This window comes from Macrobrachium nipponense, chromosome 42 (assembly GCF_015104395.2).
Source record: "Macrobrachium nipponense isolate FS-2020 chromosome 42, ASM1510439v2, whole genome shotgun sequence".
NCBI lineage: Eukaryota > Metazoa > Arthropoda > Malacostraca > Decapoda > Palaemonidae > Macrobrachium > Macrobrachium nipponense.
Genome location: NC_061103.1, coordinates 2,607,746 through 2,624,558, shown reverse-complemented (window position 1 = coordinate 2,624,558; position 16,813 = coordinate 2,607,746). Strand labels below are relative to the sequence as shown.

At 39.1% G+C, this 16,813-nt stretch overlaps 1 protein-coding gene across 1 annotated transcript in view; it reads right to left on the bottom strand.

The window, feature by feature from the left end:
• Nucleotides 1-4,596: 4,596 nt before the first annotated feature.
• LOC135212929 (uncharacterized) overlaps nt 4,597-16,813 on the bottom strand; it is a 20,220-nt gene continuing 8,003 nt past the window's right edge. The window contains exons 2-4 of the mRNA XM_064246669.1: nt 8,459-8,527; nt 6,088-6,221; nt 4,597-5,571 (exon numbers count right to left, since the gene is read on the bottom strand). Coding sequence (XP_064102739.1) covers nt 5,076-5,571; nt 6,088-6,221; nt 8,459-8,527 — 699 coding nt within the window. The 3' untranslated portion in view covers nt 4,597-5,075. The remainder of the gene's footprint in view (nt 5,572-6,087; nt 6,222-8,458; nt 8,528-16,813) is intronic.

The window sequence follows — 16,813 nt, the reverse complement described above, 5'->3', positions numbered from 1 at the left end:
CATGTGACTAGGAAGTCACGTGTTGTCTCTGCGGGTGATAGGTCACCAACTTCCCAGAGGAAGACACTGTGACCTGTTTTACAAGACAATTCTTTTGATTATACAGGCAAATGCAAACCAGGGCGTCGCAAACATAACGCGGCAGCGTCAAGCTTGCGTCCTATTTATTAGCTCATATCACACTCCTTGTCTCGCCAGTGACCCCTTGGGTCATGGGCTTATTTACATATATGGAAAATATATGACTTAATGTGATTATTACATATTTCTGGTGATAGAAGTTCACACTCTCGAAGTGGTTCGGAAGTCACGTAAAGCCGTTGGTCCCGTTGCTGAATAACCACTGGTTCCATGCAACGTAAAAGCACCATACAAACAAACAAACAAACCTTCTGAAAAATGCAGAACACAAACTTTCTTGCCTGTCATTGATCAGTTTATCTCTTCTCTCGACCAACGTCTGGAAGCGTATAAACAGATATCAAGTCAATTTAGTTTTTTTAGACATCTGCAAAAGCTTTCTTCAGACGAACTTCACGACACAGCAGAGCAACTCGTCAGGGCACATCTAGATGACTTGGATATTGCATTTAAGGAGGAACTGTGCCAGTTTGTAACATTTGCTAATAAATTTACAGATGAGGAGCCAACAGATATCAGCACTGAGCTTTTCCTCTATTGACTTATATTGGACTATAATGAGCTTCGATTCAGATATATTGCCTGAACTGGACTTCAACGAAATCATCAGTGAATTTGCAATATAAAAATCAAGAGAGTGTCGAGAAAGTAATGCTGGCTATACATATAACTCCATAGGAAAGAATGAGCTATTATTATTATTATATGTTAGTTACATTATTATTTTTATATAAAAAATTGGAACTGTATATGAGTAAAAAAAATATGGTAAGAACAACTTATGCTTATTTTATTTTGTGTTTATGCATATTATAATAACATCAGAAGAATAGTCCCATTGTAGTATTTCCTAAATAAAACTTCCTACTAATATATTATTACTGTATGTTGGCTACTAGATTAATTAGACTATAGTTTGTAGTGTATGCAATAGGAGTTGGAAAGGGGCCTCCCACCAGAGTGGGCCCCAGGCCTCACTCCAGGTTAATCCGGCCCTGAGGAAAGTCTCGTGAGAGAATAAAAAGTTAATTTTTCATCACAATTTAAAAGTTTTTCAAAATAGCTTAGAGAGCCGTTTAAATGCCACTATCAAAGAAAACAGTACACGGGGCCCGATAGAAAACGTATTTATGGTAGACTAAAGTAATCTACTTTTCTCCTTGCTGTTCTGAATTTTTATGAATGGAAATATTCCTCATGGCTATTTATGAAGCCATAGCGCTGACCCTAATAAATAACGGGTAAAGATGAAGACTACTACGTACCATTCTGCTTTGATAACCTTGGGGATGAACGTAAAACCCAACAAAAGAAGGCAAATATCATAAATATACACAGAATACATACAGATGAATAAAAATACAAACAATGCTGTAAGTATTCCAGTCGGCGACTGGAAAAACCAGACCAAGGTAATAGCAGATTACCAAATATGTTCATGGCCCAAAATTTTAAAGGGATTTTGGCAAGGTCTGTATGTAATTTTTTTTTTTTTTTTTTTTTTTTTTTTTTTTTTTAGGTAGGAAATACTAATAACAATTCGTAAATAAGGGTATAAGTACATGCTAATAATTGTTCTAAAATTGGCACTTGAAGTTGTCACGCCGTTTTGCAATGACCTAATAACTGAACGACAGAAACTACTACTCACAAATATATGTTAGCCTGTACATTAAACCTGGTAAAACTTATAAGACTGCACTAAATATAATAAGATTCTATGATATTTCAGTCATTATAAATATAGCAAATACGAATCAATTTGGTAGGAATAATGTAACATACTGAAAGAATAATTTCCCTTTCAAACTGTTTCCGATAGAGAGTGAGATTTTCTCTCAACAACAAAGTTACCCATTTAAAAAGTTATTCAAAGAAACCGCCATGTGAAAGAAAACGTGCGACGTGCATCCTGTCTTAAGTTCCCATTTTCCTCCCTTTCATCTCATTTTCCAGAAATCAAGGGGAAACTGGGACATAAATACTAAGAAATAATTAGAAGTAAAAACTGAGTCAGCTTCCAATTTATTCCATAACAGCACCTGCATCATTCAGCAATACAAAAAAGCAAGTCATCGATTGAACAGAAGCTAAGATATAATTGGAAATTTAATTGGCACCTAGAGCGGGAATAGGGTGACTTTATGGTATAATCCTATGAAGCCCACGAGCAGACATGAAACTTGATAGGCGCTATCAGGCTAGGACAGTCAAATTGTTTTTCTTCATGATATGGTTTCACCCATTTTGTGCTGGGCTACTAGTTTGGTACTGGTTGAGGGGTGATCTAGCTGGGATTTCCTCGACAGAGGGTTTAATTGTTATAATGTTTCACGTGATAGTTCGTGATAACATTAAAAGTGCGAAATCGGGTGGATGATCAAGTCACCGCTGGTGATCTCCCATGGTTTTCTGTGTGCCTGGGAATTTACAAGAATTTATGATATGACCAGAGGTGTGACAATGAAACCATCTTCTAAACCTTGAATATATCAATCAATGCCTGCCTACGTCAGGATGCATGATGAAAATGTCTAAGGGACAAATAGAAAGAATGCCATGAATGAACCAAGCAAAAACTTCTTGTAGTTTTTTTCTGAAGATTGAAAAAGAAACCCACAAAATTACTGTATGTAACGTGTTTACTTATATGTATTTACATTTTATTTTATTCAACACTTGAGTACTTTCAGCCCCTATCTGTGGCCCTTTTTCAAGAGATGTGTAGCTTGTCAGCCTGGGCCAAGGCCCGGCAGTCTTGACCAAGACTGACAAACTACATATCTCTTGAAAAAGGGCCACAGATAGGACCTGAAAGTACTCGAGTGTTGAATAAAATAAAATGTAAATACTTATAAGTAAATACGTTCTACTAAGTAATTTTGTGGGTTTCTTTTTCAATGCCATGAATTGTACGCCAAACATGTCTTCTTATAGTATCCATGGACCGACCCTTGTTGAAAATTTCGATTTCGCCCCAGGTACTAATTCCAGGCATTCAAGATACTGTAAACAACCACAATTGAAGCACTTTCATATACCTAATAAGTGGTACATCAACCACTCCCTCCATATATATTGTGGGGCCCTCATTTCTATTTCTATATTCAGTGGTGTTTCATGGAAAATTGGAAACAGCAAATGCCCCGTTCAGCAGCCATTCAATCTATCCAGTAAGGCTTTTCTCGGTATCGTTTGTTTTGTTTTGTTTGTTTGTTTGTATGGTGCTTTTACGTTGCATGGGACCAGTGGTTATTCAGCAACGGGACCAACGGCTTCACGTGACTTCCCAACCACGTCGAGAGTGAACTTCTATCACCAGAAATACACATCTCTCACTCCTCAATGGAATGGCCGAGAATCGAACCCGCGATCACCGAGGTGGGACGCTAATACCATACCAACCACGCCGCTGAGGCGCTCCTTTTCTCGGTATCATAATCCTCCATTTACATCATAACTTTCCTACCAAACTGTACACATTGTCACCAGCCTGTCGACCTCAATTGTTTTTAAGCGACCAAACTCCCTTTGAGCTACTTTTCTACCGACATAATTCTTCAATAATAATAATTGAGCAGCAAAGCTGGCATGGACTTCTGGTACGAAACCAGTTCTCATGAGGGACCCAGTGATTCCGATATTCAGGCACGTTACCAACAAACGCGGCAGACGAGAATTTTATTTTTATTTATTGTAGCAATCGATGAAAGAATTGCTGTAGTCATTATGTTGTAAGTCTAATACCTCGTTAAGTTTGCAGTAGAATTTCTGTAAGCGTGCAGCTGTCCTGCCTTGATTTATCAACTTATTTCTTATATGAGAACTGGTTCTTTGCCATTATACATATTTCATGATCCTTAGGATGTATCTGGCTCCAAGGCTGGTATCTTGATAAGTTTTTATCCAATAAATCATATATATTTTCCATACATTTCAATCTAAATCAGCTGGTTTCTTGATCAGCTTTTATCCAATAAATCATATACATTTTCATATATTTCATTCCAAGTAAGCTAGTTTCTTGATCAGCTTTTACCCAATAAATCATATACATTTTTCCATACATTTCAATCCAAATCAGCTGGTTTCTTGATCAGCTTTTATCCAATAAATCATATAAAATTTCATATATTTCATTCCAAGTAAGCTAGTTTCTTGATCAACTTTTATCCAATAAATCACATACATTTTCCATACATTTCATTCCCAGTCAGCTGGTATCTTGATCAGCTTTTATTTAATAAATCATATACATTTTCCATACATTTCATTCCCAGTCAGCTGGGATCTTGACCAGCTTTTTATCCAATAAATCATATACATTTTCATATATTTCATTCCAAGTAAGCTAGTTTCTTGATCAGCTTTTATCCAATAAATCATATACACTCTCCATGTATTTAATCCGTTATTTTATTTGGATGATTACATTCGGATAATAATTAGAAAGGATATATTTACAGGAATAAGTTTATTCGACGCAACACGAACAAATAAGAACATACACAATATGTATAAATGGTAAAAAAAAACTAAATATCTCTCTGTTTGCTACAGTGAAACAAGCCCTGATATTGAAGCAACATTGGCACTATGTTTTATATTAAGTGTGTTAGGTCTTAGTTAGTATGTTTAGATGGCGAACTGACATCAATCACATCAGATTTGCCAAAATAATAATGTATCTGTTTAAGAATGTCTTCTGTTTAAGAGATAAGTTTACTATTTACATCACATTGTGTCAACAACATATATAGTCTCTTTTTTTATGAAGGTTTCTTTTTATTTTTTCTCAATAAAAGAACTTCTTCCACTGCATTCGACTAAGTGAAGGTGAAGGTCAAAGGAGGCGGAGAGATCAGAAAAATAAAATAAAAACTGGATTCGTTCAGGAGTCAATATTGACATCTTGGGGCTGCCCAACGTTTCGCTCATCCTTGGAAACCTGCGTTGATGATACCACCGTCGATTATACCACCGTCTATAATACCACCGTCGATAATACCTCCGTCGATGATACCGCCGTCGATGAAGCCTCCGCTGGTGAAGCTCTGCTGCTGCTGCTGCTGTTGGTTGAAGTCGCCGCTGCTGCTGACGAAGTTCTGCTGCTGCTGCTGGACGGGCTGGAATGTCTGAATAGGCCTAACCGTCTGGATTGTCTGAACCGGTCTGGGCCTGAAAGTGGACTGGCGGTTGCGACTGGGCTGAGGGGCGCTGATGACGTTCACGGCTGCCCCGAGGTTGGCTGTGGGCACGACGTCGATGCTCTTGGCGAAGCTCTGGGCACTGCTGGAGGAGGCGATGCTGACGGTGTCGGCAGCCTCCTGGCTGAGGGAGTTGCGGTACCTGGCTTCGACGGAGCTGCCTGGTTCTTCGCTGACTTCCGCCACGAAGCCGGAGTCGCCGTCGACGTAGTATCTGACGACCCTTTTTGTGGGGAGAGGGGAGATTTAAAAAAAAAAAAGAGAGATTTGAGCATCAAAATAGTCGTTTCAGGGTCGCTGATGATTCACGGCACACTGGCATTGCAATGAGGATAGTGTCATGTAGCAACGATGATGAAATCGTAGCGCAGGAGCAGCTAGATTGCTCAAGATGAATTACGTTACAGTTGTCGTGTTGGGTAGTGGTTGATTGATCCCAATGACTCAGATATGACAGATAAGCAGAGCGAGAGAGAGAGAGAGAGAGAGAGAGAGAGAGAGAGAGAGAGAGAGAGAGAGAGAGAGAGAGAGGCCAAAAGTACCCTGAAATCGTCAGAGCATGAGTCTAGGCGCATTCATTTATTTACATGAAACGTTAGGCTGATCCTAATGGCTCAGAAATTACAATCAGAGAGAGAGAGAGAGAGAGAGAGAGAGAGAGAGAGAGAGAGAGAGAGAGAGGCCAAAAGTACCCTGAAATCGTCAGAGCATGAGTCTAGGCGCATTCATTTATACTTACATGAAGAGGCCGTTAGGCTGGAGCCATCTGTACTCTCCCTCTGTGCGGCCTGTTGGGGAGACCGACTCCTTGTGTTCCTTGACGTCGCCCGTTTCTTGCACGTTCACCCCGTACTCGAATTCGTATGGGGTTGGCTGGGGAGTGAAATAAATACAAGGGAAAAATTAGGTAGGCATATCTGCAGGCCATCTTATGAGTCTAGGTCTTAAATTATATTTTTTTGAGGTTTTCTTACGTGTCTAATTCTTAAATTACGTTTCTTGAGGTTTTCTTAAGTGTCTAGATCTTAAATTACATTTCTCGAGGTTTTTCCTAAGAGTGTAATTCTTAAATTACGTTTCTTGAGGTTTTCTTAAGTGTCTAGCTCTTAAATTACATTTCTCGAGGTTTTCTTAAGTGTCTAATTCTTAAATTACGTTTCTTGAGGTTTTCTTACGTGTCTAGTTCTTAAGTTACATTTCTCGAGGTTTTCTTACGTGTCTAGCTCTTAAATTACATTTCTTGAAGTTTCCTTACGTGTCTAGTTCTTAAATTATATTTCTTGAGGTTTTCTTGCGTGTCTAACTCTTATATTACGTTTCTTGAGGTTTCCTTACATGTCTAATTCTTAAATTACATTTCTCGAGGTTTTCTTACTTGTCTAGCTCTTAAATTACATTCCTTGAGGTTTTCTTAAGTGTCTAGTTCTTAAATTATATTTCTTGAGGTTTTCTTGCGTGTCTAACTCTTAAATTACGTTTCTTGAAGTTCCCTTACGTTTCTAATTCTTAAATTACATTTCTTGAGGTTTTTCGTTAAAGTGTTCTAGGTGCTTAAATTTACATTCTTGGGAGGTTTTCTTTAAGTGTCGTTAATTTCTTTAAATACGTTTGTTCTTGAGGTTTTCTTAAGTGTTCTAGTTTCTTAAATTACATTTCTTGATGTTTTGTTTTCTTAAAGGTCTAGCTTCTAAATTATATTTCTTGAGGTTTTCTTTCTTAAAGTTGTTTCAACTCTTAATTACATTCCTTGAGGTTTTCTTAAGTGTCTAGTTCTTAAATTATATTTCTTGAGGTTTTCTTGCGTGTCTAACTCTTAAATTACATTTCGTGAGGTTAGTATCTGTCACTACTGCTTTAGTATTGCTTGCCTGTCGTAGTCAGTGAAGTTATCAGAACCTGGTTCTAAGAGAACCTGGCTCTACTACAACATTTACACTGTGTCCTAAGTCTTCAACTACCTTCATAGTTCATCTTTAATTTTGAATAAAAAAGGAGGTGCCAAAAGACTGAAAAAATATGAGAAAGTCTTCAAGAAATCGATGCACAAGATGACGAAATTGCTTGCTGTGATCAAAGCAGTGTCCTTGTGCAATGTCCTCTTTTTTTCCTAACCACATCAATTGCAGTATCCATCTGAAAAACGTCTCTACAGGTCAAGATCCTTCGCTAAATTCGACGAACAAAGCAGAGGAGCGAAGGTAAAAAAGGGGCAAATGAATGACATTCACCACATGTCGCATTTTCCCGCAATCCACTCAAATAAGCGAGTGTTGCATTGCGTTATCTGGGTAATTGCTTGCAATCAGGATTCGACCTTCTCATTTTCATGCAAACCACTTACCTCTAAACCTCGGTTTTTACGGCGACGTCTCTCGTTTGCAGGCCACCGAACAGGTGCAAGTTTCAAGGTCTTGTCTTTGCGACATGTTGCACTAACGCCCAAAAAAAAGTGAAATTCTCGCGTGCTAATGTCTGAATCCGAGGAATGTTAGTGAAAGGTAGCCACCCGACATATTAAAAAGTAAATTTTACATTTCTGTCCGCACTCAGATCTTAAAAACTACTGAGGCTAGAGGGCTGCAAATTAGTATTCTGATATCCACCCTCCGATCATCAAACACACCAAATTGCAGCCCTCTAGCCAAAGTAGTTTTTATAATATAAGGTTAAAGTTAGGCCAGGTTAAAGTTAGCGAAAATGGTGCGTCTGGCAACGATATAGAACAGGCCACCACCGGGCCTTGGTTAAGGTTTCATGGGCAGCGGCTCATACACCATTATACCGAGACCACCGAAATATAGATCTATTTCCAGCTACGGCAGCTGTACAGAAAACTCGAATGCGCGTTTTATTATGTTTCTGGCTACAAGAATTTGATGTCACCTTTTCCCGGTGCAATAAAAAAAGAATTCTCAAAAAAATTCTAAAAAATTCTTACTGAAATCGTTGCATTAATCTTTCTCACAGTTGCCTAATTCCCCTTTATCCTGTCAGTCATTCATCTTTCCCACAGAACCATCTAATTCTTGTGTCTGTCAGCGACGCACAAACGAGAAAGATTATATATATAAAGCATACGCCTCATTACTTAGTCACACACAAGTACTCACCGGCTGGTCGTCAACTCCGAACTGCGGCGCAGCCCATGTGGTTGCTAGAAGGGCGAAGGCGAGGAGGACCTGAAATACACGAGAAAAAAACAAAAATTCATTACTAAACAAAAAGAACATTTCCCCCGATCTATGCAAACCCACACATATACAAAAGACTGACTCATAAAGTCTTTCATTATATGAAAGGCTTTACCCACTCTCTTGGGAACACAACAGCCTCTTGCATAAATAACCTCTAATTAGCAACACTGCGTGATTAGCAGTGGACGTAAATTATTGTGATTACTGTTGGAGAGGGGAAACCTCTCGTTCATTCCCACAATGCATGAAGGCAACGTGGGCCAAAATGAGTTAAATAATCTGATCGAAAACTATCAAAAAATGATCAGATGTGTAATATGTCTCCCACTGATTATAAAGATATTAAGTCGCTACTCAGTTTAAAGCCAACGAGCATGCGCAGTAGAGTACTATGTCATGATTTCTGAAGCGATATGGTAACCAATGGTGAGGTTAATTCTCTAGCAAAGGAAAAGTCACCATAATATATATATATATATATATATATATATATATATATATATATATATATTATACTATATATATATATATATCCCATGGAAAGAATAGATTTTTTTCTAACTATGATTATTGTTCACGAAAAAATTGACAGCAAAATTGAACATAATTATCTTGGTAACAAAACCTACTTGCTTGCAGAAGACGATACATTCACCTTTTAAACGTCTGTTATTTTTTGCAAGTAATGTAGCCAGACAGAGAGAGAGAGAGAGAGAGAGAGAGAGAGAGAGAGAGAGAGAGAGAATTCCAGTCGGCAACTATACATGCCTAATCAGACAGCCCTTCCTTTTCACATAAAAAGTGGTCACCGGATTGCTGTCTCATGCTGGGGTCGTGTGGGCTTAGATCTCTCTCTCTCTCTCTCTCTCTCTCTCTCTCTCTCTCTCTCTCTCTCTCTCTCGTTCTTGTCTTTTCACGTTTTCTTTTTGTTTCTGTTTTTATTGGTATAGTAATACTTTTGTAAAAAAAATAGTATAGTAATAATTCTATAAGATTTTAATAATTTTCTACTGTCTTTTTTATAGATTTATTAATTAAATTACTTACTTATTTTGATCGTCGCTTTTAATAGCCATTCCTGAGTGCTGTAAAATCATGCGTGGGCAAATCAGATAATTCTGTTGTAGCATATTTATCTTAAGGTACTAAAATTCCTGTATTTTATACTCAACTGGAAACACCTTTTTCCAAACCTTTCTAGGCTTTTTCCATAGGGCTCTTCTAACCCCCAACAAGAACAACAACAACATCAACATCAAAGTAGTTTATGGGCTTAACCTCCGAGTAAGCATAAAAACACTATCCATTACTCTAATCCGTTCGTAAGCAGTAAAGCGAATGTATGGCTAAATTTCATAGCCTCCCATGGGGTCGACCACTAAACTCCATCGGCTTACCACAACGCCCCCGCCCTCCCCTTCTGGATATCAGGCCGAGAATCACCATTAACCTTCGGGGTTTCTCAATGCCCTAAAGATCATCAGCTTCCTCTCCTTAATAGAAGTCAAATAAAGGGGCTTTATCTCTACCGTGGGGGCGGGGTATAAAAAGAGAGTTATGGTGCCCGCGCCGGCCTGCCTTCCTAAGCCTTTGGGAGAGGGGTTATGAGGCCCTAAAAAGTGGTGTGGTTCTTAATGAGGGAACTTAATGAGGACGGTGGAAAGTTCTTCCAGGGTGTATTTCACGCCGTGGGTTGGGTAGACTTCTACAGGCTTTTTTTTTCCATGTAGATTAAATCTTGATGTACTTACGTTAGTTTCTTTTTTGGTTGTGAGTTACCAGTGCGTTGAATTTTTAATAATAGAATTTACAGTATGAGTATGTGCATTGAAGTCTCCTAAAAATGGAGATAATAAAAAACATTTATTTAGACTTCGTGTGTGCGTGTGTGTATGTATGTATGTATGTATGTATGTATGTATGTATATATTAATATATATATATATATATATATCTATATATAATATATATATATTGATTAACATATATTTAATTGAAGGCGCCCATAAAAACGCAAAAATATAGAGAGAAAAATACTATATTTCAGAGACGGCTGTCTCTCTCTTTATTAGATGAAATTCTGTTGTAAAAGAAAATTTGTACCATTCATATATAAATATATATATATATATATATATATATATATATATATATATATATATATATATATATATATATATATATATATGATAGAGAGAGAGAGAGAGAGAGAGAGAGAGAGAGAGAGAGAGAGAGAGAGGGAACAATCGAAAATGAAGATGCCATACTTTTTTAGAATTTCACGCAAGCCAAATACGTTCCCTGTAAAAATAAAAATTCTGCCCTATCACCTGGCCCTCAGATGAGCCCTTATACTTTAAGTGTGAACTGATGAACACGACTTCAGAAATCAAAACCATTAACAGAAATGACTTAAACGAAAATGTACGAAGTCTTCTTATCTATAAAAAAAAAAAAAATGTCCATCCACTTATGAAAAGGATGACACTTTCACTTTCCGTTATTTCCTGACCTTGCCTCCGTTAAACAGAAGATTATCTGACGATCAATAAGGGAGAATCTCCTTCTGCCAAAGTCATCACCTGTTCCAATGAGGTTACAGAGTCCGAAAGTTTGCGCTGTCGTCCTCAAGCGAAGGGTTTCTTTTTTTTTTTCTCTTTTTTTTTTTAAGACATTTCAGTTTTCAAACCTGTTTACAGCTGATTACGCAAGATCGTAACTATTTCTTTCATGGGAAATGAATTTGTGGGAAATATCCAAATGGGAAACGTTATAATGAATGTAAAATGTAAATAGCGTCAAACCTGTTCTGTGATTTTCCCCAGGAGAATGCACTAGGGGAGAATTAGCATAAAAATCCTTGAAATTGCCGTGATATCTAAGGAAGTGGGTATAGAATGTGGCAAATACACAAACAAACACACGCACACACTCTTACACACACACACACACACAGACATATTCTCGAACTTATGTAAGACCATCGGCTGCAAATACACAAGTCTTGTCGAAGTCCCAATCTCTCATTTGTAATTCAAAGAGATGCCTTGAGGGAAATCCCACCGTCCCACCTCTCTCTCTCTCTCTCTCTCTCTCTCTCTCTCTCTCTCTCTCTCTCTCAGGTTGAGGGTGAGGCAATGAAAGTCTATACCCACTACCATTCATATAAAGAGGCTAAGGCAGTCGACCCTATCCGTAAGTTGTTTCGTAATAACTTGATCATTAAAACCTCAAAGATTATTACTCGGAGAATGTATAGAATGCCCTCTCTCTCTCTCTCTCTCTCTCTCTCTATCCTATATATCTCCTCTCTCTCTCTCTCTCGTCTTCTCTTTCTCCTCTCTCTCTCTCTCTCTCTCTCTCTCCTGTTTGTCTGTTTTTCCTCTCAAACATTGTCTCCTTTCTTGCAGATTCACTCCCATGATTCATCAGTGTCCCTTCATAACATACCGCCTCTCTCTCTCGCTCTCTCTCTTTCCCCTTACCATAAGGGAACAAGAATCACGGTCCTAATGAGTAGAAAGCACAACGTCTGCGTGCCTGGACCCTTCATTAGATCGGAATCCGATTGTCTCACCAGGCGGACACCTCGAAGCTTTTAACTGAGAAGAAAACAAGGGGCTGGACGAAGCATTCCGTCGCCGTGATCGATTGTTAGCGAATCGCCACGACATTAAAATGAGGAATTCGAGGAGGGAGAGAGAGAGAGAGGACAAGACAATAATTCGCGGAATGATGGAAGGAGAAAAAAAGAGAGAGAAAGAAGACCCAATAATTCGCGAGGAAGATGGAAGGAGAAAAAGAGACAGAGAGAAGACAAGAAATTAATTCGCAGGATGATTGAAAGGGAAAAAGAGAGAAACTCGTAGGATGGTGGCATGAGAAAAGCAGATAATTCGCAGGACGATGAAAGTAAAAGATAATTAGCAGGACGATGGAAGGAAAAAAGAGAATTCGTAGGACGATGAAGAGAAAAAGAGAATAATTCGTAGGGGGAAGCAAGAAGTCACCATACCATTTCTCACCAACAGAAGAAGAAGAAGAAGAAGAAGAAGAAGAAGAAGACGCGATCCCTCCCATTCCAGAAGGCCACCACCGTCACGATTCGAATGACGACAGAAATAAGACCAAATGACGGTCGTGATTGCGCTGTTTAAGTACTAATTTTCTTTTGTCTCTTTGTTTACATTAGGCTTCGTTTATGGATTTGATGTTACTGATGACAGTCTCCTTTCGGGAACGCAACTGGACTGGGTTCTGTATCTCATTTTCAAAATGCTACTATTATGAACTCATTACGTTTATGAAATGCATAGCGTCCAAAAGATTTTTTTATTAATCCGTGTGATGTTGCGTACGCTCTTCTGTAAAATGCTGATAGGGATCTAAGAAAAAAAAAGTACATGTAGTTTTTACAAACTCCCTTGGTCCTACAACCTATTTTGATGTATTCGAAAAGAACAAAAATCGAAGCACATTCAACTACAATACATAAACACGGTTCCCCGTCCAAAAGTATTAGCCAAAGAAGAAGAATAAGAAAGCGCATTGCAAACAAACCAAAACACCTGATCGCTCCGACCAAGCAGCCAAGAATGATAATTAATCGAAGCCCATTTAACGCTACATAAACACGGTTTCCCGTCCGAAAGTATTAGCCAGACGAGAAGAAGAATGAGAAGAAAGCGTACTGCAAACAAACCCAAAACACCCGATCGCTCGTACCAAGCAGCCCAGGAGGAAGTAGTAAATGAGCGGTGCTTGGAGAACGTGTGGTGATAAAAAGAGAGTGACTGTGGGCCCTATTGGCATCTCATATTGACACGGTCAACATCCTCGACTTACTATCCAATCCTTTGCCGATCCTGTTCGCCCAAGGAGAGATCCTGTCCGCCCGAACTTTCACGGCTCTCCTCCTGCCCTCTCGTGGGATGTCGGTCAGGACGGGTATAGGATTTGCTACAGTAGAAATGTACTCACTTTTGATTAGTTCCCTTCGAACTCAATTCTTTCGTTGTTTTAGCATTATTTCCAGGTAGGAATTATAATTTTTTTCTGATCTATTTGCGTTGGCCATTAGCGTATTAGCTGTCAGGGTAAATTTATTCATATGAATTCATAATTCTGTATTAAATATTCCAAAACGAACGACTGTATTCGATTACAGTAGCAGAGAATAGCAAGTAGTAACCGTACAAAAAAAAATTGCATGTCCAGAGTATGCTATTGTTGAGTATATTCAGTGAAAAAAAAAAGGATAACTTTATGAGAGAGAGAGAGAGAGAGAGAGAGAGAGAGAGAGAGAGAGAGAGAGAGAGAGAGCAACTCAAAAAGATAAACTCAACGTCATATTTGATCTCAGATGCACAGCTCGCAGGACGAGTACAAAAGTTCAAACGCGCCTTGTTACGTTGCAAAGCATCGAATACAAACTCAATTTCGTAACTTCGGGTGACACCAACAAATGGATTATGTCCAGTCACATGTTCTTCTCTTCTCAAGGCTAGATAGAAGACAGTCCTGTCACTTTCCCCCCCTTCCTTGCATTCCAAAGCCACTCTTCTGTCTTGTCCAGAGATATCTTCTCGTTTTATCAAATCAAGGTCGCCTGCTGCATCCTCTGCCGTCTTTCCATACCTTTCACTATATTCTTTCCAGCGTGTTTGTTTTTTATTTATTCTGTCTGTTTGTCTTCATTTTGGTATTTGTAGTTGGTGTATTGGTTCGCTGAACGTCTCATGTTGCCCGATTAATGTCTATTTTATACCTGGTTATCTGATTTCAACCAAGACCTCAAAATCCTTTTACTTTATAATGGCGACCGAGTCGAGGCTCCTCATTTATCAGCGTTGCAATCTCCACGAAGCTTCACTGAGCTTCCTCTTTCATTATCTCGGGGGAAAAGAAGAAAATGACTTCGCTCCCCCACCCCAACCCCCTAAAAAAGGGGAAAAGGAAAAGTTCATGGATCCTTCCCTTCAGAAAAAAAAGGGGGGTTGGATGATAGAAAGTCTTCTGAGACTTCCGCCATCTTGATGGTGAGCAACTATACGGTCTACCATTTCCCGCCGAGTAGCGGAAAAATTGAAAGAGAAGTTCGAGGGGGGAGGGGGGGGGGGGGGGGGGATCCCGTCATTTCCCATCGCCTGCGCTTGCGCTATGTCATTACTCTCCGGATTACTCAGGCATTTCCTTTTCTTGGCACCGCGTGTACCATTCCAGAATGGAGGATTATCCCACTGGAAAACACCACTATTTGCCCCTTCATTGTTACGCGTTCACCAAACCACAATTCTAGATAGGTTCGTCTGTCCTATCCCTACCCTATAATCAACCTAAGTAAAGGCACATGATTCTCCTCCATCTTCCCAGGGACTTTCCAGAATCTCTCCATCTCGGCTGTCGCCAGACCATCCATTCATTGCCCGTAGGACCTTACTTGGGATATGGGCAGACCTTGGGTATAGGGGTCCCCATTCGGAACATTCAGCAAAACAGACCCGAGGGTGGGGGGCGGGGGGGGGGGGGGGTGGGGGGTGGGGGGCGGGGGGGGGGGGGGACCTTGAAACACGACTAATGAATGAGGGAGTGTGAGAGGGTTTGACTTCGTTAATATCTGTGAGAACTGTACTCTCAACTGCCTAAACCGGGGGAAAGCTAAGGCGTCCTGATAATATAAAAGAAAGTATTTTAAATTCATAAATAACCATATTTCTCATGATGCACCACACACAATATCACAATGAAATTTTCGTACCATATAGATATACTCATATAAAAAATATACATATTTTTTATGAATGATTCCGTGTTCTTTTAAAAGATAACCATATTTCATATGGTTATCTATGACTAATCGTTTCAAATTTATAAAAAACATGAAAATATGGTTTTTTTTAAGACTATGAATCTAAATCGTTTCCTTTATATTATCATCACTGTCCATAGCTTTTTCTAAAGCAGGCGATGGTTTTCGAATTCAGATGATACCGAAGCACTGATCCATTACAAGTTACTGTCGATTTACAGTAACTGGATAATAAACGAGACCTTTTATCTTAATGTTGTAGAATATAAAATATTCACGATTGTATTAAGTGACAAATTATATGTAAGAAAAGATAGCATTGCTGTAATTCTTATCAATATTTAACTGAATTCGTTAAAGCTCTATTCAATGTGACAATTCTGTCCCTTGTCTGCTTCGCCCGTCTTATTATCTTCCTCAGCTGCTGAGGATAAGAGGATTTATGAAATTACTCTTTCCAAGTTGAATAAATAATACAACAAAGTTACGCCCTTACTAGCTAGATTAAATCACAGTCTTTTAGATATCCTACCTGTGTTACGCTAATCCCATAATGCACATTCGCACCCAAAACGGAAAAAAAAGGAGTTAAGAAGACGCAAAAAGTAGCAGTTGGTTCCCTCAATCCAGCGAGTAGCAAAACCACTACTTTTTATAGACTAGTTCATCTGCGGGCTAAGGTCACACCTCAATTCAACTTTCTAACACAGTGCAGAAGAGGAGTACACAAAAACCGCGAAGACTCCCGTGGTCTCATCCTTTAGTCTTCTTCTTCTTCTTCTCTTTCTTCTTCATTCAGTAGGCGTCTAGAAACTGGGATCTAACACTTGACCTTTTCCCATACTCATCTTCGGCAATTTTTTTTCTTTTTTACTCCCTCTCTCTCCACTTCCCGGGTGCTAAGTCACAGGATATTTCGAAGCGTGGCTGATATTTCATCACTTGGGGTTAAAGAAAGTTCATTTTAGAAAGGCAAGGAAAGGAGAAAGGGGTACGACGTGATATCCGATGCCTCGAAAGTGGGAAAAAAAAAAACAGATTGCCATCTCCTTCTCGCTCGGTTGCTGCATTGCCGTAAACAAGGAAAAACAAAGACGTTCGACAAAGATTGTTGCAATGCTGTTAAGAAAAACACTTGAAAATCTAAATTGTACCAAAATTGCAGCAACACTTCCGCGTTCTTAATTGAGCACAGAACAAAAGGTGTATGGCAGGTCCTCGTTGTTTCTCAGCTGATAGTTCATCGCAGCCCTGGAATAAAAGATAATTCCAGGTGTTCTTTGTAAGCAGTAGCAGACAATAGCTACGTAAAACACCGGCTTGTACAGCTTTTCAGTGATATCAAATTACGTATTGTTTATCCCGGGATTTCTGCTCTGTAGCAGAACACACATTCTCTCTCTCTCTCTCTCTCTCTCTCTCTCTCTCTCTCTCTCTCTCTCTCCTCTCTCTTCCAAACACCT